General features: G+C 39.4%; 1 protein-coding gene across 1 annotated transcript in view; it reads right to left on the reverse strand.

Moving 5' to 3' along the window:
- Positions 1–26,231, reverse strand: part of MCF2L2 (MCF.2 cell line derived transforming sequence-like 2) — a 260,479-nt gene that overhangs the window by 13,903 nt on the left and 220,345 nt on the right. Inside the window, exons 22-25 of the mRNA XM_030330026.1 lie at positions 24,043–24,168; positions 16,350–16,565; positions 15,363–15,455; positions 15,110–15,188 (exon numbers count right to left, since the gene is read on the reverse strand). Coding sequence (XP_030185886.1) covers positions 15,110–15,188; positions 15,363–15,455; positions 16,350–16,565; positions 24,043–24,168 — 514 coding nt within the window. The remainder of the gene's footprint in view (positions 1–15,109; positions 15,189–15,362; positions 15,456–16,349; positions 16,566–24,042; positions 24,169–26,231) is intronic.

Raw genomic sequence — 26,231 nt, forward strand, 5'->3', positions numbered from 1 at the left:
GTACTTCCTGAGTGCCTTGCACAGCGCGAGGAGTTACAGATGGAGAACGTTTTTTTTTTTTTTTTAAATTTTTTTTTTTTCAACGTTTATTTATTTTTGGGACAGAGAGAGACAGAGCATGAACGGGGGAGGGGCAGAGAGAGAGGGAGACACAGAATCGGAAACAGGCTCCAGGCTCCGAGCCATCAGCCCAGAGCCTGACGCGGGGCTCGAACTCACGGACCGCGAGATCGTGACCTGGCTGAAGTCGGACGCTTAACCGACTGCGCCACCCAGGCGCCCCCAGGAGAACGTTTTTGAGTGGGCAGGCATAGATGGGGATAAGGAGCACCTTTCTGAAATCCCTTCTGAGTCTGTACTGCCCCTTCCTCCTGGCTGTCTCCAGAGGCACCCTGGAAAATGTTTGTGATTTGGTGTTTCCGTTTTCTTTGGGTAAATACCCAGAAGTGGAATCACTAGATAGTATGGCACTTTTATTTTTAGTTTTTAAATGAATCTTCATACTCTTTTCCATAGTGGCTGCACCAATTAACATCCCCACCAACAATGCTTGAGGGTTCCCTTTTCTTCACATCCTCAGCAACATTTGTTATTTCTTGTCTTTTTGATAGTAGCCATTCTGACAGGTGTGAGGTGATACTCTTTGTGGTTTTGATTTGTATTTCCCTGATGATGAGTGATGGTGAGCATCTTTTCATGTGTCCATTGGCCAGCTGTATGTCTTCTTTGGAAAAATGTCTATTCAGGTCCTCTGTTCATTTTTTAATCAGACTATTTGTGTTTTTTGGCATTGGATTATGGGAGTTCCTTATTTATTTTGGATATTTATGCCTTATTGTATGTATCATTTGCAAATGTTTTCTCCCTTTCAGCAGGTTGCCTTTTTGGTTTGCTGATGGTTTGGTTTGCCTTTTTGGTTTCCTTTTTTTCCTTTTTTCCTTTCCTTTTACACTAAAAAGTGTAAAAGCTTTTTAGTTTGATGTAGTCCCAATAGCTTACACTTTTGCTCTTGCTTCCTTGGCTTGGGAGATTTACCCAGAAAAATATTGCTAAGGTTGATTTCCAAGAGGTACTGTCTGTTTTAGGAGTTTTGTGGTTTAGGGTCTTACACTTAGGTCTTTAATCCATTTTGAGTTTATTTTTGTGTATGGTATAAGAAAGTGGCCCAGTTTAATTCTATTGAATATAGCTGTCCAGCTTTCCCAACACAATTTATGGGGGAAACTGTCTTTCTCCCATTATATGTTCTTGCCTCCTTTCTTATAGATTAGTTAACCATATAAGCATGGGTTTGTGGTACCTGGATGGCTCAGTCAGTTGAGTGTCTGACTTCGGCTTAGGTCATGATGTCACGGTTTGTGAGTTCAAGCCCCACATTGGGCTCTGTGCTGTCAGTACAGAGCCACTCCAGATCCTCTTTTCCTCCCCCTCTCTCTAAAAAATAAATAAACATTAAAAAAAAACCCACATGGGTTTATTTCTGGGCTATCATTTGTGTTCCACTGATCTATGTCTATTTTTGTGCAAGTACCATACTCTTTTGGTTACTATAGATTTATAGTATATATTGAAATCTGGGATTGTGATACCTCCAGCTTTGTTCTTCTTTCTCAGTATTGTTCTGGCTATTCGGGGGTCTTTTGTGGTTCCATTCAAATTAGAAGATTTTTGTTCTAGAGGCACCATGGTGGCGCAGTCGGTTAAGACTTTGACTCTTGGTTTCAGCTTAGGTTGTGATCTCACAGTTTGTGGGTTTAAGCCCCATGCTGGGCTCTGTGCTGACAGCATGGAGCCTGCTTGGGATTCTGTATTTTCCTCTCTATCTGCTCCCCCCCGCCTCTTAATAAATAAATAAACTTTAAAAATTTTTTATAAAAAAATATTTTGTTCTAGTTTTGTGAAAAACACTATTGGTATTTTGATTGGGATTGCATTGAATCTGTAGATTGCTTTGGATAGTATGGACATTTTAACAATATTTGTTCTTTCAAGCATAGTATATTTTTCTATTTATTTGTGTCATCTCTTATTTCTTTCATCAATGTCTTACAGTTTTTGAAGTACAGGTCTTTCATCTTTGGTTAAATTTATTCCTAGGTATTTAATACTTTTATTTTATTATTTTATTTTATGCAATTATAAATGGGACTTTTAATTTTTAATTTCCCTGTCTGCTATATCATTAGTAGTGTATAGAAACAAAACAGATTTCTGTATATTGATTTTGTATACTATGACTTTACTGAATTCATTTATTACTTCTAATAGGTTCTTTGGTGGAGTCTTTAGGGTTTTCTATGTATAGTATCATGTCATTTGCAAATAGTGAAAATTTTACTTCTTGCTTATCAATTTGGATGCCTTTTATTTCTTTTTCTTGTCTGATTGCTATGGCTAGGATCTCCAGTATTATGTTAAATAAAAATGGTGAGAATGGACATCCTTGTCTTGTTCCTAATGTTAGAGGAAAAGCTCTCAGTTTTTTACCAATAAATATGATGTTAACTGTGGGCTTTTCATATAGGCCTTTATTATGTTGAGGTATGTTTCCTCTAAACCTATCTTGTTGAGAGATTTTATCATAAATGGATGTTGAATGTTGTCAGATGCTTTTTCTGCCTCTATTGAAATGACTGTATGATTTTGATCCCTCATTTTATTAATATAGTATATCACATTGATTGCTTTACATATATTAAACTATCCTTGTATCCCTGGAATAAATCCCACTTGATTGTGGTGAATGAACCTTTTAATGTATTTTTGAATTCAGCTTGCTAATATTTTGTTGAGGATTTTTGCATCTGTGTTCATCAGAGATGTTCATCTATACTTTTCTTTTTTTATAGTACCTTTGGTTTTGCTATTAGGGTAATGATGGCCTTATAGCATGAATGTGGAAGCATTACTTCCTCTTCTATTTTTTGGAATGGTTTGAAAAGAATAGATACTAAATCTTTTTTAAATGTTTGGTAGAATTCACTTGTGAGGCCATCTTGTCCTGGACTTTTGTTTGTTGGGAGTTGTTGTTGTTGTTGTTGTTTCCTTAATTACTGATTCAATTTCATTACTAGTAATTGGTCCGTTCAGATTTTCTTTTTCTTCCTGATTCAGTCTTGGAAGATTCCACATTTCTAGGAATCTATCCATTTTTTCTAGGTTGTCCAATTTGTTGGCATATAAATTTTCATAGTAACCTCTTATAATCCTTTGTTTTTCTCTGGTGTCAATTGTAACTGCTCTGTCATTCCTGATTTTATTGGAGTCCTCTCTTATTCTCTTGCTGAGCCTAGTTAAAGGTTCATCAGTTTTGTTTAACTTTATGAAGAGCCCGCTCTTAGTTTCATTGATCTTTTCTATATTTTTAAGTTTCTATTTCATTTATTTCCATTCTGATTTTTATTACTTCCTTCCTTCTACTAACTTTAGCCTTTGTTTTATTTTTTTTTAGTTCCTTTATGTGTGAGGTTAAATTGTTTATTTGAGATTTTTCTTCTTTCTTGAAGTAGGTCTGTACCACTATAAACTTCCTTTTAGAAGAGCTTTCGCTATGTTGCAAACATTTTGAACTGTAGTGTTTTCATTTTCATTTGTCTGCAGGTATTTTTTAATTTTTACTTTGATTTCTTCATTGACCCATTGGTCGTTTAGTAACATGTTATTTAGCTTCCATGTTTTTGTTTCTTCTAGTATTTTCCTGTAACTGATTTTCATACTGTTGTGGTTGGAAAAGATGCCTGATATGATTTCAGTCTTCTTAGATTAATTGAAACTGGGTTTTTGACCTTTCATGTGATGTGTCCCAGAGAATGTTTGTGGGGTTCTGCTTCTTATCTATATTTTACATTCCTGTCACAACCTAGGGAGCACAGGGTTAGGACTTGAGTAGGGCTTGAGAGGCCACACTGAAGAAGGTAGCAAATGCAGAGACATGGTTTAGGGGAGAAACAGATTGTAGCTGCTGCAGAGGGGAGGCAGTCATGGTCACAGAGAAGGATGAGAGAGAGAGAGAGAGAGAGAGAGAGAGAGAGAGAGAGGAGCACACAGGGGAATGTACAAGGAGAACATTTCTATAGCCATTGACTTAGAAAATGAGAGGGGCTGAATTTTCATGGGTTCTTGCAACCAATGGGGCTTAAAGCCTGCGGTTTTAAAGGCTTGGCTGGGACAGAGCTGGAGGACACTGAGCTATTCCTGGAGAAAAGGCAGGCAAACAACCCAGGGGGATACAGCTTGGAAAAAGCATCTGGAGAGTGCCTGGGGCACACAAATGGGGGAGATTATTTGCTCTTCTGAGAGCTTGTCCTTGAGAAGCAGCATTCAGACACATCTCTTTGGGAACAAAGGAGCTGGTTAGGGCTATTTCCTTTTCCAGGCCCTCAGCATAAACAGAGCCACCTGTGAGAAGCAGTATAGTGCTGACACGGCTGCCTAACTTGCTTACACTAAGCCCCACCCCCCCTGTGCTCTACTACCCTTCCACTACTATTCTTAGTCTTCCTGCCTCAGTCCCAGTGTGGCAAGCCCCACCCCCAGAAGACCAGCAAAAACCCCTTCCCATACCATGTTGCCCAATCAGAAAGTTTTGCAGGGCCCTAGTTCCAGTGGAGGAGGTGACAGGTCTCATTTCACAAGCAGACCAGAGCACACCTCTGTTAAAGCTTGCCACATTCAGGCCAGGGATCAAACGCTGCTCACAGCAAGCAAGGAGAGCCTCTGCAGATGACTGGCCTGAGGGATACAGCAGCCAGAACATAGTAGAGTGCATGCAGCACACACTGGAGGCACTCCCTGAAGCACCAGGCCCAGGGCACTACATGACCTCTTCTTCATAAGGCCATTATTTCCAGCAGCAGGAGACATAACTGGCTTTTCTAGAATACAGAAGAAGGCAGAAACTTAGACAAAATGCCAAGATGGAGTAATTCATCACAAATGAAAGAACAAGATAAGGCCACGGCCAGAGATCTAAGTGAAACAGATGTAAGTAACATGCCTCATAGAGAATTTAAAGCGACAATTATAAGGATACTCATTGGGCTTGAGAAAAGAATAGAGGACATGTGAGACTCTTACCTCAGAGATAAAGGAGCTAAAAAAGAATCAGAGATGAAGAGTGCAATAAATGAGATTAGAAACATGGTTGATGCAATTTGAATAGTAGGCTGGAAGAATCAGAGGAATGAATTAAAGACCTAGAAGACAAACTAATGGAAGGCAATAAAGCTGAACAAAAGAGAGAAAGGAGAATTATACAAAATGAGAATAGACTTAGGGAATTTAGTGTATCCATCAAATGTAATAACATTAGTATTACAGGAGTTCCAGAAGAAGAGAAAGAGGGGCAGAAAATTCATTTGAAGAAATAATAGCTGAAAACTTCCCTAATCTGAGGAAGGAAACAGACATCCAGATCCAGGAGGCACAGAGAACTCCCATTAAAATTAACAAAAGCAACCAAAAACCATAAAATACCTAGGAATAAATCTAACCAAAGACCTGAAATTTCTATACATTGAAAACTATAAAAAGCTTATAAAGAAATTGAAGAAGACATACAAAAATAAAAATGGAAAAATACTCCATGCTCATGGAATGGAGGAACAAATATTGTTAAAATGTTAATACTACCCAGAGCAATCTATATATTTAATGCAATCCCTATCAAAATAACATCAGCATTCTTCACCGAGCTAGAACAAATAATCCTAAAATTTGTATGGAACCAGATAATACCCAAAATAGCCAAAGCAATTCTGAAAAAGAAACCCAAGTCTGGAGGCATCACAATTCCGGACTTCAAGATGTATTACAAGGCTGTAATCATAAAGACACTATGGTACTGGCATAAAAACAGACACTCAGATCAATGGAACAGAATAGAGAACCCAGAAATGGACCCACAAATGTATGGCCAACTAATCTTTGACAAAGCAGGAAAGAATATCCAATGAAATAAAGATAGTCTCTTAAGCAAATGGTGTTGAGAAAACTGGACAGCAACATGCAGAAGAATGAATCTGGACTACTTTCTGACACCATACACAAAAATAAACTCAAAATGGATGAAAAACCTAAACATAAGACAGAAGCCATCAAAATCCTCGAGGAGAAAGCAGGCAAAAACCTCTTTGACCTCGGCTGCAGCAACTTCTTACTCAACATGTCTCTGGAGGCAAAGGAAACAAAAGCAAAAATGAACTATTGGGACCTCATCAAGATAAAAAGCCAAGAATACTCTATCCAGCAAGGCTATCATTCAGAATAGAAGGAAAGATAAAGAGTTTCCCAGACAGACAAAAACTAAAGGAGCTCATGACCACTAAACCAGCCCTGCAAGAAATATTAAAGGAGACTCTGTGAGTGGAAAAGAGATACTAAAAGTGACAATATAAAGGCAGGAAATACAAAGGCAGTAAAAATGAATATTTCTGTAAAAATCAGTCAAGGAACTCACACACAGAAAAATATATAAAATATAATAACATATACCTAAAACATGGGGAGGGGAATGGGTTCAAATTTGAAAGACTATCAACTTAATATAGACTTAAAATATCAACTTAAAGTAGACTGCTATTTGCAGAAGAGGCTATATAAACCTAATGGCAACCATATATCAAAAACCACTAAGAAACATGCAAAAAATAAAGAGAAATAAATCCCAATATATCACTAAAGAAAATCAGCAAAACATGAAAGAGAGAAAGACGAGAAAGGTCAGAGAAAATCTCCAGAAACAACCACAAAACAAGAAATAAAATGGCAATAAATACATATCTATCAATAATTACTATGAATGTAAATGGATAAGTGCCCTCATCAAAGACATAAGGTGTCTGAATGGATAAAGAAAAAAACCAAGACCCATCTAAATGCTGCCTCCAAGAGACTCACTTTAGACCTAATGACACCTGTAGGTTAAAATTGAGTGGTTGGAGGGGAGCCTGGGTGGCTCAGTCGGTTAAGCATCCGACTTCGCCTCAGGTCATGATCTCACAGTTCGTGGGTTCAAGCCCTGCATCGGGCTTTGTGCTGACAGCTTGGAGCCCGGAGCCTGCTTCAGATTCTGTGTCTCCCTCTCTCTCTCTGCCCCTCCCCTACTCATGCTCTCTCTCTCAAAAATAATAAACATTAAAAATTTTTTTTAAAAAGGGGCACCTGGGTGGCTCAGTCAGTTAAATACCCAACTTCAGCTCAGGTCATGATCTCACAGTCTGTGAGTTCAAGCCCCGCATCGGGCTCTGTGCTGATAGCTCAGAGCCTGGAGCCTGCTTTGGATTCTGTGTCTCCCACTCTTTTGGCCTCTCCCCTACTCATGCTCTGTCTCTCTCTTTCAAAGGTGAATAAACGTTAAAAAAAAAAAAAGTGCATGTCTGGAAAAATATTTTTAATGCAAATGGATGTCAAAAGAAAGCCAGAATAGCAACACTTACAGTGGACAAACTAGACTTTAAAACAAAGACTGTAACAAGAGACAAAGAAGGGCACTATATAATAATAAAGGGGACAATCCAACAAGAAGATAAAACAATTGTAAATGTTTACGCATCCAACATGGAAGCATGCAAATATATAAAATAATAACAAACATAAAGGAAATAATTGATAATAATACAATAATAGTAGGGGACTTTAACACTCCACTTACATCAATGGACAGATCATCTAAACAGAAAATCAATAAGGAAACAATGGCTTTGAATGACACACTGGACTAGGTGGACTTAACAAATATATTCAGCACATTCCATCCTAAAACAGCAGAATATACACTCTTTCCAAGTGCACATGGAACATTCTCCAGAATAGATCACATGTGAGGTCACAAACAGGACTCAACAAATAACAAAAAGACTGAAGTCATACCATGCACCTTTTCTGACCACAACACTGTGAAACTAGAAGTCAACTACAAGGAAAAGTCTGGAAAGACCACAAATAATACATGGAGGTTAAACAACATTGTTACTAAACAATGAATAGATAAACCATGAAATCAAAGAAGAAATAAAAAAATACATGGAGACAAAGGAAAATGAAAACACAACCTTTGGGATGCAGCAAAAGTGGTCCTAGGAGAGAAATATATAACAATACAGGCCTACCTCAAGAAGCAAGAAAAATCTCTAATAAACACCTAACCTTATACCTCAAGGAACTAGAAAAGGAAATACAAATGAAACCTAAAGCCAGCAGAAAGAAGGAAATAAAAAAGATTAGAACAGAAATAAATGATATAGAATCTAAAAAAATAAAAGAATGGAACAGATCAATGAAACCAGAAGCTGGTTATTTGAAAAAAATAATAAAATTGATAAACCTCTAGCCAGACATATCAAAAAGAAAAATATTTATGCATTCATGCATAAATATTTATGCATTTACCTGTTAATGGATAAAGAAATTGGGGTATATCCAAACAATGGAATACTACACAGCACTTAAAGGAATACACTACTGTTACACAAAAACACAAAAATTATGCTAAGTGAGAGAAACCAGACCAAAAAAAGTACATGCTGTATGATTCTCTTTCTGAAACGATAGAAAATTCAAACCAATCTTTAGTGATAAAAAGATCAGTGACCACCTGGAAAGCAGTGGGGGATGAGGGAAGAACAGGAGAAAGGTAATAAAAAGGGGTATGATCTTGTAGGGGTGATAGATGTGTTCATTATCTTGACTGTGGTGATGCTTTCACAGGTGTGTACATGTGTCAAAACTTATCAGATTGTATATATTTTTTTTTCAACGTTTATTTATTTTTGGGACAGAGAGAGACAGAGCATGAACGGGGGAGGGGCAGAGAGAGAGGGAGACACAGAATCAGAAACAGGCTCCAGGCTCTGAGCCATCAGCCCAGAGCCTAACGCGGGACTCGAACTCACGGACCGCGAGATCGTGACCTGGCTGAAGTCGGACGCTTAACCGACTGCGCCACCCAGGCGCCCCACAGATTGTATATTTTATTTTTTTATTTTTTTTTCAAGTTTTCTTGAACTTTATTTATTTATTTATTTATTTTTTATATATGAAATTTATTGACAAATTGGTTTCCATACAACACCCAGTGCTCATCCCAAAAGGTGCCCTCCTCAATACCCATCGCCCACCCTCCCCTCCCTCCCACCCCCCATCAACCCTCAGTTTGTTCTCAGTTTTTAACAGTCTCTTATGCTTTGGCTCTCTCCCACTCTAACCTCTTTTTTTTTTTTTTCCTTCCTCTCCCCCATGTATATTTTAAATATGTGCAGTTTATTTTGTTAATTATACCTCAATAAAGGCATTTAAAAAATAATAGTTTAAGGCCTTTGTCCAGAAACTTTAATAAGCTAAAATGCATATTCCAAGTCATTAACCACAGCTATCCTAATTCCACAGTTCTAGGATAGGACCCAGATACCTGCATTTGTAACAAGCTCTTCAAGTAATTCTAAGGCAGGCTATCCCTAAACCATCCTTTGTGAAACTATGGTAATGATTTCTAGTACAATCTTGTGACTAGAATGTTGCTTCTGGGGAAAACAGGTAACTTGTTCTACTGGGGTTATTACATCTTCCTGTTTTATGTCTCCAGAGCTCTCATATTCAATTACCTTAACATATATTTAGTGTAGTATTAATAGTTCAAAAGCAAAAGTAGTTTTTCCCCATATTAACTTTATATAAATTAAAACAAACTACATAATGTAGTATTATTTCTTGGCAAAGGCCAGAAGTTTAAATAAGAAACTTACATCACTTGGTTGTTGTGACAGAAAACTGATGTGGTGGTTTTCCAATCACCCTTCTTAGATTATCTTTTTCTACATCTTGTGATGCATACTCACCCTTGCATCTTCCTATCCACCTAATGGTCAGAGAAGACACAGAAAGAATGTGAAATGGTCGCATTCCTGCTAAGTCTCTAAGGACAAAGTTTATCTTTTCATAGTCACATAACTTTCCTTACCAAACACAACAACCATTGTCAGTATAAATGATAGGAGAGAGATTTTCCACATGAGACTAGTATTTCTTAGCCTTCACATTACCTGAAGGAAATATCTGAACTCAATTGATCAAGCTTATTGTGAATTTTTCCTATCAAATATCCCTGCTGTTATGAGGATCAATTGAAAAAACAAATGTGAAAGAGCAAAACCTACTCAAAGATGAGTTTTAATTATTAAAAGGCATTCAGCAAGTGATACCTGTGAAAATAGTTCAGGAGAAAAAAAAAAAAAACCCTAAAAAATGGTCTCCTCCATGAAAACATGGAAAAAACTGGCAAAAACAGAAACAATACTTTCAGAACACTAGAAATTAAGCAAAGGCTTACAGCAATCAGGGGAATATTTATTCAAGAAAAATGGAAGTATCTTGGTATGTATGAACATTGAGCTTTGTGGTATTTTAGCTGCCCTATTCCCAACCAACCCCTCCTTCTTGATGGTAGCTTTGGAAACCAACAGCCTGCAGTCATGGTGAAAATTAACAACCTGGCAGCCATAGGAGGAGGCAGAACGAGGTTGGAGTTCAATCAAAGTTTCATTTCCAGAGAACTGTCATTATTCGACTTGGTTGGGAGTTCTTTGGAACACCCTACTTACAAGGCTGTCTTTCTTAGACCAATTCAGAGCTTGCACAGTGTGAAAAACCTTTTCCCCGGGGATATTTGTGGAAAATTACTAGAGGCAATTGTTTAACTTGTTGGCTGCCCGAGGCACTGGATAACAGCTGGGACAAAAATAGGCTAATCAGAAGTTTAAAAGGTAAAACTTGGGAATGAGATGTCCATAGTGGCTTTCAAAAGCTCCCAATATTCCTTAGAATCTGGAAGACCATGTTACATGCCCAAGTCTGTATGTATGTTCATGAAAAATCTGAGAAGGTCTTATGCTCTCATCTCTGGTTGATCTTGGGGCTCTGTACAAATAGGAAGCGAAAGCTAAGGTGGAACTGTCACCTGTTTGTCTATGTGTTGAAGGTGTACCCCATTATCCACACAGAGCTCCTGGCAAGGACTGGAAAAATCACTAAACAAACAGTAACAAAACAACAAATGATACCAACAAAAAACACTGGAGATAGAGATGACTTTGGTTTCTAAAATTGCCATATTATATTATTTTAAACGTCCAGTTTTCAGCAGAAAAATTGTAAGCCATGTAAAGGAGCAAGAAATCATGGCCCATATGTAGAAAAAAGAAAAAAAGCAATCAAGAGAAACTGTCCCTGAGGAAGCCAAGATATTAGACTTCCTAGACCAAGACTTTAAATCAACTATTTATAAAATGTTCAAAGAATTAAAGGAAACCAAAAAAAAAAAAAAAAAAAGAACTAAAAGAAAGTATGAGAACAAACACTCATCAAATTGAGAAAATAAATAGAGAGAAATTATATTTAAAAGGAGCCAGTAGAAATTCTGGGTTGAAAAGTATAATAACCAAAAAGAAAAATTCAGTAGAGTGGCTCAATAGCAAATTTGAGCAGGCAGAAGAGTGAGAGAACTTAGATATAGATCAATTGAAACTATCCAGTTTGAGAAAGAAAAAGAATGAAAAAGAATTTATTTATTTTATTATTATTTTATTTTATTTTTGTAATAGTTATTTTTTTAATTAAAAAAATTTTAATGTTTATTATTTTTGAGAGAGAGAGAGAGAGAGAGACAGAGCATGAGTGGGGGAGGGGCACAGAGAGAGGGAGAAACAGAATCTGAAGTAGGCTTCAGGCTCTGAACTGTCAGCACAGAGCCCAGGGTGGGGCTCAAACTCATGAACCGCGAGATCATGACCTGAGCTGAAATCTGACACTGAACCATCTGAGCCACCCAGGTGCCCCAAGAACGAAAAAGAATTTATAGAGCCACTAAGAATCTGTAGGACACCATCAAGCACACCAATATAGACAGAATGGGAGTCCCAGAAGAAGACAAAAACAAAGAGGCTGAAAGAATACTTAAAGAAATAATGGCTGAAGACTTCCCAAATTTGATGAAAAAACTAATCTACACATCCAATTATCTACAAACTCCAAGAAATATAAATTCAAAGAGATACACCTAGATATATCAAACTGTCAAAAGAGAAAGAATCTGAAAGTAGTAAGAGAAAAGCAGCTTGTCAGATGCAAGACATTTTCAAATAAGATTAATAGTTGATTTCTTATCAGAAACTATGGAGGCCACAAAACAATGGCATGACATATTCAAAGTGCTTAAAGAAAAAGACTGTCAACCAAAAATTCTGCATCGATGGTCAATTGATTTTCAACAAGGGTGTTGTCTTAGTTTAAGCTGCTATAACAAAGTACCATAGACTGGGTGGCTTATAAACAACAGAAATTTATTTCTTACAGTTCTAGAGGTTTGGAAATCTTAGATCACATGGTTGTGTTCTGGTGAGGGTTCTCTTCTGGGTTGCAGGTTGCTGACTTCTCATTATATCCTCACATAGCAGAGAGCAGAGATAGGAAGAAAATTCTCTCATGGCATTTATGATGGCATTAATCCTATTCATGTTAGCTCCACTCTTATAACCTCACCTACTCCTAATTACCTCCCGAAGTCTTCACTTCCTAATACCATTGGGTGTTACCATTGGGTAAAGTTCCAACATATGAATTTGGGGGGAATACAAACATTGTTAAGGCACTTGAATCCATAAAAAGTGCCCAGACCATTCAGTGAAGAACAGAATAGTCTTTTTAATAAATGGTTCAGGGACAATAGGATATACACATGTGGAAGAATAAGCTTAGATCCCTAATTCAAAGATTAACTCAAAATGGATCAAGGAGTTAAAAACAAATTTTTAGAAGAAAGCACAGGTATAAATCTTGGATTAGGCAATGATTTCTTTTTTTCTTTTAATGTTTATTTATTTATTTTGAGAGATAGAGGGCTGGATAGAGAGAGAGGGAGAGACAGAATCCCAAGCAGGCTCTGCACTGACAATGCGGGGCTCGATCACACAAACCATGAGATCATGACCAGAGCTGAAATCAGGAGTTGGATGCTTAACCAACTAAGCTACTCAGGTGCCGTTAGGCAATGATTTTTTAGATATGACGCCAAAACACAAACAACCAAAGAAAAAAATAGATAAATTAGACTTCAACAAAGAAGTGATCAAGAAAGCGAAAAGACAAGCCACAGAATGTGAAAAAATATTTGTAAATCACATATCTGATAAAAGTCTAGTACCCAGAATATAGAAATAAGGTTTTACAACCACTATAAAAAGATAATCTAATTTTAAAATGGACATAAGCATTGTATAGACATTTCTTCACAGAAAATATACAAATGGCCAGTAAATTGGGGTGCCTGGGTGGCTTAGTTGGTTGGCTCAGGTCATGATCTCACGGTTTGTGGGTTTGAGCCCCGCATCGGGCTCTGTGCTGACAGCTCAGAGCCTGGAGCCTGCTTCGGATTCTGTGTCTGTCTCTCTCTCTGCCCCTCCCCCGCTCATGCTCTGTCTCTCTCTGTCTCAAAAATAAACAAACATTAAAAAAAAATTAACATTTATTTTTTTTTTAAATTTTTTTAATGTTTTATTTATTCTTTAGAGAGAGAGAGAGAGAGAGAGAGAGAGAGAGAGACAGAGCATGAGCGGGGGAGGAGCAGAGCAAGACAGGGACACAGAATCTGAAGCAGGCTCCAGGCTCTGAGCGGTCAGCACAGAGCCCGATGCGGGGCTCGAACTCACAGACCATGAGATCACGACCTGAGCTGAAGTCGGATGCTCAACCGACTGAGTCACCCAGGCACCCCAACATTTATTTATTTTTGAGAGAGACAGAGCATGAGCATGGAAGGGGCTATCAGCACAGAGCCCGACGCAGGGCTCGAACTCACAGACCGTGAGATCATGACCTGAGCCGAAGTCGGACGCCTAACCGACTGAGCCACCCAGGTGCCCCTAAAAATTTTTTTTTTAAATAGTCAATAGGCACATGAAAAGATGCTCAATATTACTAGCATTAGGGAAGTGCAAATCAAAACCACAATGAGCTACCATTCCATATTTATTGAGATGGCTATAATAATAATAGTAATAATAAAAAGACAATAACAAATGTTGGTGAGAGAAGGGAGAAGATGGAACCCTCACACCTTGCTGGTGCAAACAAGAAATGGTAGTAGTGCTTTGGAAAACAATTTGGAAATTCCTCAGAAAGTTAGCATAGAGTTAGTGTTACCATATGGCCCAGAAATTATTTATATATATTATACATGTATACATATATACATGTATAATATATATATGTATTTTTTCCCAGAGGTTCACACAAAAACTTATACACAAGTTTCCATAGCAGCATTATTCATACTATCCAAAAAGTGGAAACAACCAAAATATCCATCAGCTTATGAATGGATAAACATATGTTATATCCATACAATGTACTATATCTCAGCTATGGAAAGGAATAAAGTACTGAGACATGCTACAATATGGATGAACACTGGAAAAATTTTGCTGGGTGAAAGAAACTAAACAGAACATGCCACATGTTATATGATTCTGTTTCTGTAAAATGTCCAGAAGAAGAAAATCCATAGAGATAGAAAGCAGATTCACAGTTGCCAGGGTCAGAGGGGAGGAGGAAGATGGGGAATGATTGCCAATGGGCACAGGGTTTTATTGTTGGGGAGGGTGATGAAAATGTTCCGGTGATGGTTGCACAACCTTGTGAAGAGATCAAAACCCATTGAACTATACACTTTAATAAGAGTGCATTTTATGGTATGCTAATTATATCTCAGCTTTAAAAAAAAAAAAAGCAGTACAGCTTCTGAAAGTAGTACTGGCCATTTAAATCCCCATAACATAATCTTGGGTGGGTTTGGGATTTGGGGTTGAGAAAGTTGACCTTGACAATTTGGTATGTAGGGGGAACACAGTTGAAAGGGACACGTCCACACACAACCACACACACACACATACAAACCCCACACAACTTAAAGCAAGCATAGTTGCTTCCAGCTGCGATGAAAATGTGGCCACAGTTATTTTCCTGGCAAACCATTTTCTTTAACAATATCCCCAGTGTGCACACCCACCACAAAATTAGAATCAGTATCTCTGCAGACTAAAGTCAGCAGGGGTAACCTTACCTTTAATATTGTTTTGCTGTTCCATTAGTAATTTACTTATTTCTGAAAACCAACAATCTCTGATTTCCTTTGAAGTTGCCTGCAATTGCAGATAAGAAGACACTCTGAGTATCAGATCACATGGAACATTAATTGGACAGGGTTTTTATTTTCTGGATGACCTTTAGAATAATGAGATAGAAAACACTTGCCAAGTCAGGGAACACAATAAGGAAAGAGTAGCAGACACCTGTGAGGAAGGCATGAGCTTTACCTGCAGGATGTATTTCTCAAGTCCATTTCGGTTGGCAACTTCAAACTTTCTGTTGCTCCCCCTTCCAAGCTGGCGAACTGAAAGTGTCTTCAGCTATTGTAAAGAAAGAAGAAAAACTGCTGTACCACTGTTGTCTGATTTTTAAACTGTCCCCGTCAGCCACTCTAGTTCTTTCTACCCTTGGTAGTTCTCTTCTTCTATCTTCCTTTCACATGTTTTGTTGTTGTCTGTTAATGGCCCCAAGGAGCATAAAACACACAGTGTCATCTCTCTTCTCTGTTTCAGGGGACAACACAGACTGTATCTTTTCATGGACTCCTCAACCTTTAAGCAAAGAGATCATCTCTCCTTTAACACCTAAGTATTTCACAAATCTGTATATAATAGTAACTGAATTAGTCTCCACTAAGAAACATAAATAACAAAAGCTACTATGAACAACTAGCAACTTTAATCACAAAAGCACAAATGTGTGTGTGTTGCACACATGCATGTGTGTGGGGGGGGGGAGGGGGGTCTCCTCACCAGCTATGAAATATTTCCTACACAGGCGAGAGATGATGCTTGGTGTAGACGTGGGTCCTACACCTCCAGAGCCAGGATATTGTCAACGCTTGTATGCAAAGATGTGTGGTTGAGAAGGGTAAGTCAAAGATGAAATCCAGCCCATGTTCAATCACCAAGTCTTTCACCCCTCTGCCTGGAAGGTACTTTCCCAATTAATTTGTCCAGACAGGCTGGCATATGGTCCCTTTTCTCTACCTAGCACTCTTTTCTCAATGCCAGCCCTGACCCTGTTCAGTGACTGATTACCAGCTTGACTTTGGAGTTAGAAAGGTCTGGATGTGGAGTCTAGTTCTGTTGTGTGGCATTTGGCAAGTTAACCTCTCCTTTCTAGGTTTTAGTTTCCTGATCTGTAAAACAAGGATATTGATATTTCTCTCCATAGGGTCGTGCTGATTCCCAAATGCAATAGGACCCCTTTACCTTCATGGATTTCTTAAAGCTGTAATGAGGAGATAGGCCCTGGTCACTGGGCTCCATTCGTATCTTACAGAACACGATTCCTCTTTCAAAAAGATAGATTTGCCTCTGGCTGGGCTTAAATCGAATAAAATCCTTCATTTTATAACGATCCTTGTGAACTGTCCAGACACTGAAAGAACCATGCATCAACAGCTTGCCCAGTTTCCTGATGTCATCCTTTGGGAAACACAGACATACATAAAAATAAGCTGTTACATTTCTTGACAGGGAAAGAGCCCATAAGGGTCTATTTCCAAATTATAAAGCGTGCTTATTTGAAGTTGATAATTTTGAAAGTGCCAGTCAGGCTCATCTGTCACTAAATCAAAACTACAATTTTGTGAGCTTCACTGAACATGGCACCTTTCAGTTATATAGGGAAATAGTTCAGCTGTGCAAGGTAAGAAACAGAAAGCATGTTAGAAATACTTGAAGTAAAGATACTGGTACTCTGCTATTTTTGTCTTTAGAGTTAATTTCAGCTAGCAGAATTCTGTTTCCTATTCTTTGTTTTTGATACATGACAGTCTACTTTAAAAGGGCAAGAGATTCACATTTAGGTATGTTCAGGAGTCACAGAATTTTTGCTGCATTATGGACCTATTCCATCATAATCCATGCATTTCATCTGTATCCTAACATCTGCCTCGGGTATGAGAAGCTGGGAACGTGAGATTTGTTCTGAAGGAAAAAAGCTTAGTATCCTCTAATCTTCATAACAGTGTAATGGAAATAGTAATTACATTCAACTTTGTGTTTTTCAGAGTGAGTGGATGAGGCAAAGATAACCCCAAATGACAAAATGTTTTAGAAAGTCTATTTGGCTTCAGGGATCATTTTACGATGCTTATCCCTCCACTAGCAAACCCACCTTTCTCCTGTGTCTGGTTAAAAGTCCAGATTAGTGACTCTGCCATCTCTGAGCTGTCTCCAAAGGGTAGCGGAGTGAGATGAGCTAAGAATATTGTATTTTATCTTGTATTTTTAAAAAAACTAGACCACTTGAGGTAGATAATAAAGAATTTATTTCCCTAAAGGAAAACGCCAAAAGGAGAAAATTATTTGAAAAGGACCAGGAAAGAGAATTTTCCCTGAGTTATGTCTAGCTGACATAAATCCTTACAATTCCTGAGAGTTAATACTAGAAATATGTGCATTATTTATAACTGGGCATTTTTATAATTTATTGTTTATATTGAGCAAACTGTGAATATTAAAATGATTTGCTGCACTTCTGAAATTCTAAAATAAAAACTTCAAGAACATAGACTCTAGTCATTTCTATGGTGCTTACGGTGCTATTTTTCTCTTTTTGCTTTGTACAGTTTACACTTGTAAACTGTGGTGAGTGAAGGAATAAAGAGCCCCAAGCCATAAGGACTGTGCCCCTGAAAGCATGACACTCTAGCTTTGACTGCACAGGCTCAGCTTGACCAGGCTCCAAAACAGATGGATAATGGGTTCATGAGGACCCCTGAGAAATTCTTCACTTTTTCCACATCCTTCCAGGAGCCACTGTGGCAATCGCAGTGATTGCATTCTCCTTTAAACCCATTCAGTTTCTACTATATACACATAAATAATGCAGGAAATACGTTTTCATCAAGGCCATTGGCAAAAGTAGGTGCTTAATATTTGCCACATGAACAGCTATAATCAGTAGTTTCTATTTTATTTTTTTTTAAGCTTACTTATTTTACTTTGGGTGGGGGGCATAAGCAGGGGAGGGGCAGAGACAGAGGGAGACAGAGAATCCCATGTCAGTCCCCGCTGTTAGCACAGAGCCCAATGCGGGGCTCTAATCCGTGAACTGTGAGATCATGACCTGAGCCGAAATCAAGAGTCAGATGCTTAATCAACTGAGCCGTCCAGGCACCCTGGTAGTTTCTATTTTAAAATGTATTTATATTCCACCTCATTAAAAAAAAATGATATATCTTATAAAAATATATACAATACAAGCAGACAGAAAATAACCAAGGAAATTAGGGTGAAAAAAAAGATTAAAATAAAGATGAAGAAGTTGTACATAAAACCCATATAATAAAGCCATGTAAACCTGTTGCAGACAAGATTCTGACCTTCTAGTGGGCAGTACAGAGGGAAACACTATATGATACATTATGCCCAAAAACATACCCAAACCAGTGGTTCAGGAAACACACAGCAATTCCTATTAATGAGATATGAGAGAAATTTCTTCCATGGGTCCTGGTCCTCAATAAAGAATCACTGAGTCAAATACTGAACATGTCCTCAACCACACCCCAGAATAGATAGACAAGTGGATTTTAGGTAAAGCTGTTTTCTGACAACACATTTGGTGAATGTGCAGGCATCACTTCGAAGCACAGCTGGTAAAAGCAATTCTAAAAGAAACCCGAATGATGGGGGAGTGGGGAACAAGTCCAGGTGTGTACTCTCTAATGACCTGTGGAGAGCTGGGTGAGGTTAGTTAAAGTGACTGCCAAGGCCATGAGGATACTGCCTTGTCTATAGCTTTGCTGAAGAGGCAACTTTAGGTGGCGATGTTGTCTTTATCACCTCTGCTCTTTCCACCTCATCCCTCCAGCAGCCACAGCTGTTTGCACCTTAGTAGGCAATTGACCAACAGATATAAATTCAGAGAGGGGCCAGCCAACTTGACTGCTGTCTGAACTAAGGCAGGAATCCACAGGAATTGTAGCTGTGAGATGCGTTGTAAGAGAGCAAGAGGTATAAAATACAATTAGGTAGCACAGCAATAAAGTGAGTCACCAGAAACTATGAGGAAGAGGACAAGACATGGACAGAGGGAACGAACCAGTCAGTGGGTGGTGAGAGGAGAAGACATCAGGTGTGTGGATGTATCTGGCACATACAGGCAGGGCACACAGGTGAAAACCTCCACTTCTCCCAAGCCAAGGCCCTAGAGCTGCTATGAGTCCTGGAATTGTCCCATTCCCACCTCTGTGAGCCCGGCTCTTTGTTCTGACTCTTCCCAAGGCTCTATGGTCACCTATTCCAGTGAGCCCATCATCACTGGAGGTCAATGGAGGGAAGTGCTGGGTGTTTTGAGTCCAGCTGAAACAGAAGGGCTGCATGTCATCCAGGTATTTGCATACACTTTCTAGGGACCACACTTGTGATGGGATTGGACATCTCAATGCTCAAGGCCCATCTTGCAGCAGTCAAGGGTGTGTGCCCTATGCAGAGCTGATGAAGAGCAGGTGCACACGTATTACCACCAGCGAGGATGTATGCTGGCATGGAGGCAACCCCACCTCCCAAGGGCAAGGGCAGGGGGATCCCTCTGAGCAAGATCAAAGATGACCCTTGGTCATCTTTTCAACTATATGTATCCTTTCTTTCCAATTAGATTGAAGTTGGTTCCAGGGCCGGAAACCACATGCATAACTCCTGTAGATATATGTCCCCTTGACATATAATATTTATTCGTTTACTGGCACGAGTACCTGGGAGGACACGAAACTAAATGCTCCACACTGTGAGGAAGCTAATTTGGTGATGCCCCAGTACTAGATTGAACAATGTCTCCAAAAAAACTCATGTCCACCTGGGGCCTCAGAATGTGACATTATTTGGAAATAAGGTCTTTGCAGTTGTACTTAGCTAAAAGGAAATCCTCCTAGAATAGGGTGGGCCCTAATGCAATGACTAGTGTCCTCATGAGAAGAGAAAACAGAGACGCAGACACAGGCACACACATAGAGGTGACTCCATGAAGACAGGCAGAAACTGGAGTGATGCAGCTATAAGCCAAGGAATGCCGAGAATTGCTGGCAACTACTAGAAGCCAGGGGTGAAAGCAAGGAAGGAGGACTCTTTCCTAGAGTCTTCAGAGGGAGCAAAGGCCTGATATCACCCTGATTTTTTACTTTTAGCCTCCAGAACTGTGGAGCTTTTTTATTGCAGCTCTAGGAAATGAATATATCTGCAAACCAGGTTTTCTAGTAATGATGTAATACTGTGGCCATCACTTTGGTGTGTTGAATCTTTTTAAGTTTTTTTAATGTTTATTTTTGAGAGAGATAGAAAGAGAGACAAAGCATGAGTGGGGGCAGGGCAGAGAGAGAGACACACACACAGAATCCGAAGCAGGCTCCAGGCTCTGCACTGTCAGCACAGAGCCCGATGCAGGACTCGAACTCACGAGCAGTGAGATCATGACCCAAGCCGAAGTTGGACGCTTAACCAACTGAGCCACCCAGGCACCCCTGGTGTGTTGCATCTAATGGATATCAACTCAGAGATACAACACAGGGGCTATCCCAAAACAAATAATGACGTGAAAAGTCAGATGGCCTCCTCCATGTGGGAAATGATGGCAAAATAAACTAGTAACTATTACCATTTTTCATGTGTGGAATTTTGTAGGTAAGAACTCTGATAGAAGAATTTCAAATGTGACTATATCAGCGAAATGAAGAATCTGGCTGGGAGAGTGTGTAGTGAACATGGCCTCAAGAAAGAGACCACTTTCGGATGCCCAGGTTTCCATTCCTGGCAGTGACAGCAATGTGACAAGGATATATACTTCTTGCACAAAGACATAGGAAACATCTGGATAAATGCATCAGCACAAAGTCAGTCCAGAAACAAAAAGAAGAAGCCATAGGACAGAAAAGCCCCTTAATACAATCACCAGAAGCAAAGGGGTTCCTTCCTTTCCGGTCTGATCAAGTACCCAAGGAAGTCAGCTGTAGGGCCCTTTCTTCAGCATCTACCAGCTGCCAGGCACAGTGCTAGCTGCTTTTATTATGATTTAATCCTCATTAACTCCTTACAACCAACCTCCCTTTGACACAGGTGTCTTGAGCATGGGAAGAAGCACAGTGCAATTTCACTGAGTTGTTAAGATTATTTACTCAGTCTTATCTCTGCAGCCAACACTACGGTAAGTAAAGTAGGAACTGAAATAAAATACCTGGCCTTAGCCCACAAAACTTGCAATAAAAATATATCCTTTATTGAATGGCATAATTTGTTCCAGAAAATAACCTTTACTACTCAACTTTGGAACTTGTTCCTGGCAAGTCAGGATTTAAAAGGACTCTATACAAATCTCTATTTTATGCGTTGGATTGAATAGAGGGGACACTTTTTTTTTTTTTTTTTTTTTTTTGCAAATGGAAGGAATAAATGACATCTCGGTGTTCCACAAAATAAACTTTCTTAAAACAATTTTTTTTTTTTTTTTTTTAGTTTCTGTGATTAAATTAAACCAAGAACTAACTGAGTGTACAACAGGAATAACATTGTAAATACCAGGAGGGAATATTTTCAGTTGTTTTAATTATGCATTCACCCACTGAAGTTCAGTGTCCTTCCTTTTCAGAACCACGTTAATATTGGATACCAAGTAGTGAAACTAACAGGTTAAGTTCTGGGTTTGTCCACACACTCAGCACATGATTGTAAACACCCTGTGCTAAGGTTCTACAAAGCAGAGTCAAAGAATCTCAGAGTCCTAAGATCTGAGTTAGGAGTAGCTGAGTTGCTAGTAAACGCTAAACAAAATCAGATGAACAAAGTGTTGAGAGAATGGCACCCTGGACAGGGAAGGAAGATGTCCAAGAAGTAGTCCAGGCTGATGCACAACGTAATCTTGGGTGAGCTAACTCTTCTTTCCGTGGATCTATTCCTGAATCAGAAACTGAAAATTTCACCGCCTGCTCTTCTATAATTCAATAGGATTAGATAAAACTGTCAGGGTAAAGTAGCTAATGTACTAGATGTAAAGCAAGTTAAAATCTTAGTGAAAAAACCAAGAGTTTATGTCAAAGGCACAATTCCGAGGACATATGGGAGAAAGAAGTTCTTTGCATTTGATGCAAAACTGTCTAAAATTCTATAAGCTGCTTCATCTCATTTGCATGCAAGCTGCCTTTAAGTGAAATTAGAATTCTACTTACTCACATTTTGGTAATTATTTTCTCATAACTTCCTCCTCCTATGTTACCCACACTTAGAATAAAACTGGGAGTTTCCTGCCCTGTGTATGATTTCCAACACATTCATTTGATTCAGGGAGATGGATACTAACAGGATTAGCTGACACATGTTCAAAGATAAAAAGAACAGGAAGATGTCCCAAAATGATTAAACAAATTGCTTCCTTGAGTTTCCTTAAATGAAGAAGGAAAAAAATTTTACCAAGAAAATCATCCCCTCCCTCACATACGCTGTGCTTCATGAATACCCTTCTGAATCATGCATCAGAAGTAAGCAGAGAGCACTCTTGAGTCCCAGGGGACAGTAACAGCATTCACTGCCTGATCACTGTGGACCCAGTGGGGCTGCTTCTGAGATGCTGGTCAGAGAAATACCAGGAGGGAGGGAAATAAAAAGACCACATTGGCCCCTAATTAATTTGCAAGGTTTGACTTATGATCAGGAAAGAAAAGAAAGGTCATTTCATTTGCCTAGACTTCAATAAACAGTATGTTAAAATGGGATAAAAATGAGAAGGAAAAGTATCTGTCTGAAATGTAATTCTCAGAATGCTTGATCCTTGTGTGGTAGACAGAATAATAGCCTCCCAAAGAGGGCCACGTCCTAATCCCTGGAATCTGAGAATATGTCAAGTTACGTGATAAATGGGAATTAAGGTTGCTAATGGAATTAGGGCTGTTCATCAGCTGATTTCGAGATGGGGAGATACCATGGGTTAATGGGTGGGTCCAATGTAATCACAAGAGTCCTCAAAAGTCGAAGAGAAGGTCCAAGAATGATGTGATTTGAGAAGAACTTTGAAATGGAGAGAGAAACCGTGAGCCAGGGGATGTGTGTGGCCTTAATGAGCTGGACAAGGCAAGGAAACAGATTCTCTCCCACAGCCTCCCAAAAGGAAAGTAGACACCTTGATTTTAGCCTGGTGAGACTGTGTTGTACTTCTGACACATGGAACTATAATATAATAAATTTGTGCTGCTCTAAGCCACCAAGGTGGTGGTAAGTTTTTATGGCAGTGATGGAAAACTAATCCACCTAAGTCAAGATCTAGAGCACCTCCAGGAAAACCAGTGATGGGCCAGTCCTAAGGAGCCCATACAGTTACAGAAGATAGCTTGCCTGGAATTCCTGGAATTGACCTACTCAGGAGTTTACCCTAATGCCCGGGTTGAGAGAGTTCAACTCCTTAGCATTGCTTCTTTTGGTATTTTCCTTCAATCATTTGGATTAAGGGATGTACGATATATGCTTGTCAGACCTCTTCTGAGATCTGCGATGTGAAAATGGAGTTAGACTTTCACTTAGGACCTATTTTCAAAGGACTTTGTACCAAGAAAATCTGAGTCAAGAAGGAAAAAATTTTAATCTTTTAATAGTGCCATGAGTCAGAATAAATTGCTCCTTCATCACTTTGCCCCGCCCATATATGTTCTGGTCCTTGAGTTCCTGGCTTTTCCAGAGTGTGGGTCAGTCTCAATATTCAAGACCCCAGGAAATACAACACAAGATTCCTGAAAATGCTAAGCTGTTGCCTCGATTCCTACAGCACAGATTTGCAGAACAATTTAGGCTACTTTCCTCAGAGTCCAATTCCTTTACCATAGGTCATCTCTCTAACTTTGCCATAAGCTATCTCCTATGTTTGTAATATTGTGCCTGCCTTTTGCTGAGATGTTCCAACACTTGCTATGGCACATACCGGACATCCAGTGACTGCTGCCAGGTCCACGGCCAACTCACAGGACTTGATCAAATCCTCCATCATGGCCAAAGCTTGTTGTAGTTCAGCTAAGAATGCTGAATCCTTGGTCCTCTTTGGCCCATTCTGTGGAAACCAAATGCCTTGTTGGAAATCAAAAGGTAAACCATCTACCAAGTGAACAAGGGAAACAGGACAGAGATAAGGAGAGACCAATCCAGCCAGCACAGAGACTGAGAAGGTAAATACATGGATCTCTTTCCCTGCTCCCGAAGAACGGTGGTTAAAGATACTTGCTGGTTTATATACATGATAAACACACAAGCAAAATAATCAACTGCACCTTCTGTACATTGAACTAATGAAGAATGACATTCACAAAATCATGGATATTATATTCCTGCTATATAAGAAACATACTGACCTTTTATTTTAAAAAGTTTATTTATTTATTTTGAGGAAGAGAGAGAAATAGAGAGGCAGGGAGAGAGGGAGAAAGAATCCCATACAGGCTCTGTGCTGAAACAGGGCAGAATCTCATGAACCTCGAGATCATGACCTGAACCGAAATCAAGAGCCAGACACTGAACAGACAGAGCCACCCAGGCGCCACCATGCTGACCTTTTTTAGAGCATGAAAAACCCAGACCCTTTATATAAGCTGCTCTCCCTGTTCTACATCCCACCAGGGGCCTATTGAAAAGTACAATCTCAGTATCATATTCCTGTGGGTAAATTTATGCTTAAAACCATCCCAGAGGAGGATATTTGTAAACTCCCATAGAGGCAGAGAATGAGCTGCCTGCCATGTGGAGGCTTACTAATGAGTATCATGTAAATGCCTTAACTGTTGGATTTGCCACATTGAATCCCCCCTCCAGCTCTACCCTTTCTCCCTCTTCTCCTTCCCCAGTCTTTTCCACATTCTATCACCATGAAAGACATGAAAGAGGTCAGCCAACATGGTCTGCACCTCCCAAACACAAAGTCTCAGCATTAAGTGGAAACATTGTAACTGCTAATTCAAGAGACCAATGTTCCAATTATTACTACCGTGACACTTAGGACACAATAGAGATGACTGTTTCTGTGTGAAAGTCTTTTGCTTACAGTTTCAGTATTTTATTCCCCTGCTACCTACATAGCATATTTATCTGTTATCTGGTAAATACCAACAACGAGATTTTGGTTTCTTCCTTTTTGTTTTTAAACACATCAATTTCTGGGGTGCCTGGGTGGCTCAGTAGGTTAAGCGTCCGACTTCAGCTCAGGTCATGATCTCACAGTCCATGAGTTCAAGCCCCGCACCCAGCTCTGTGCTGACAGCTCAGAGCCTGGAGCTGCTTCGGATTCTGTGTCTCCCTCTCTGTCAGCCCCTCCCCTGCTCATGCTCTGTCTCTTTCTGTCTCAAAAATAAATAAAAACATTAAAAAAATTTTTTTAAAAACATCAATTTCTCCTTTTTTTTTTTTAAAGTTTACTTATTTATTTTGAGAGAGAGAGAGAGTGAGCATGGGAAGGGCAGAGGGAGAGAGAGAGAGGGAGTCCCAAGCAGGCTCTGCACAGAAACTGACATGCAGGCTGAATCCCACCACCATGAGATCATGCCCTGGGCCCAAATCAAGAGTCAGACGCTTCACCAACGGAGCCATCCAGGCACCCCTAACACATCAATTTCTACAACAAAGGACAGACAGCTCTTTGCTGCCCCCCTCCCCCATATAGCCCCACCTCTTTTTGTCCTCTACAGCAAGATGTAAGCAAAGGTTTGTGTATTTTCCTAATCTCTGCCTAAGCACTGGGGATCAGTTTCTTTGGATCAGGGATTTGAGTGACAAGACCAATCAATGACTTGAGACAAAGTCATGATCTCGCTGTGTATGAGTTTGAGCAGTTCGTGAGTTGGAGCCCCCCACCTTGTGCTCTCTGCTGTCAGCCCAGAGCCTGCTTTGAATTCTCTGTCTCCCTCTCTATTTGCCCCTCCCCTGCGATTTCTCTTTCAAAAAAAAAAAAAAAAAAAAAAAAATATATATATATATATATATATATATATATATATATATAGTCATGACCCCATGGCTTGTCATCGAGCTCTGTGCTGACAGCTCAGAGCCTGGAAGCCTGCTTCAGATTCTGTGTTTCCCTCTCTCTCTGCCCCTCCACCCCCCCATGCTCTGTCTCTCTGTCTC

Source organism: Lynx canadensis, chromosome C2 (assembly GCF_007474595.2).
Source record: "Lynx canadensis isolate LIC74 chromosome C2, mLynCan4.pri.v2, whole genome shotgun sequence".
NCBI classification, from domain to species: Eukaryota; Metazoa; Chordata; class Mammalia; order Carnivora; family Felidae; genus Lynx; species Lynx canadensis.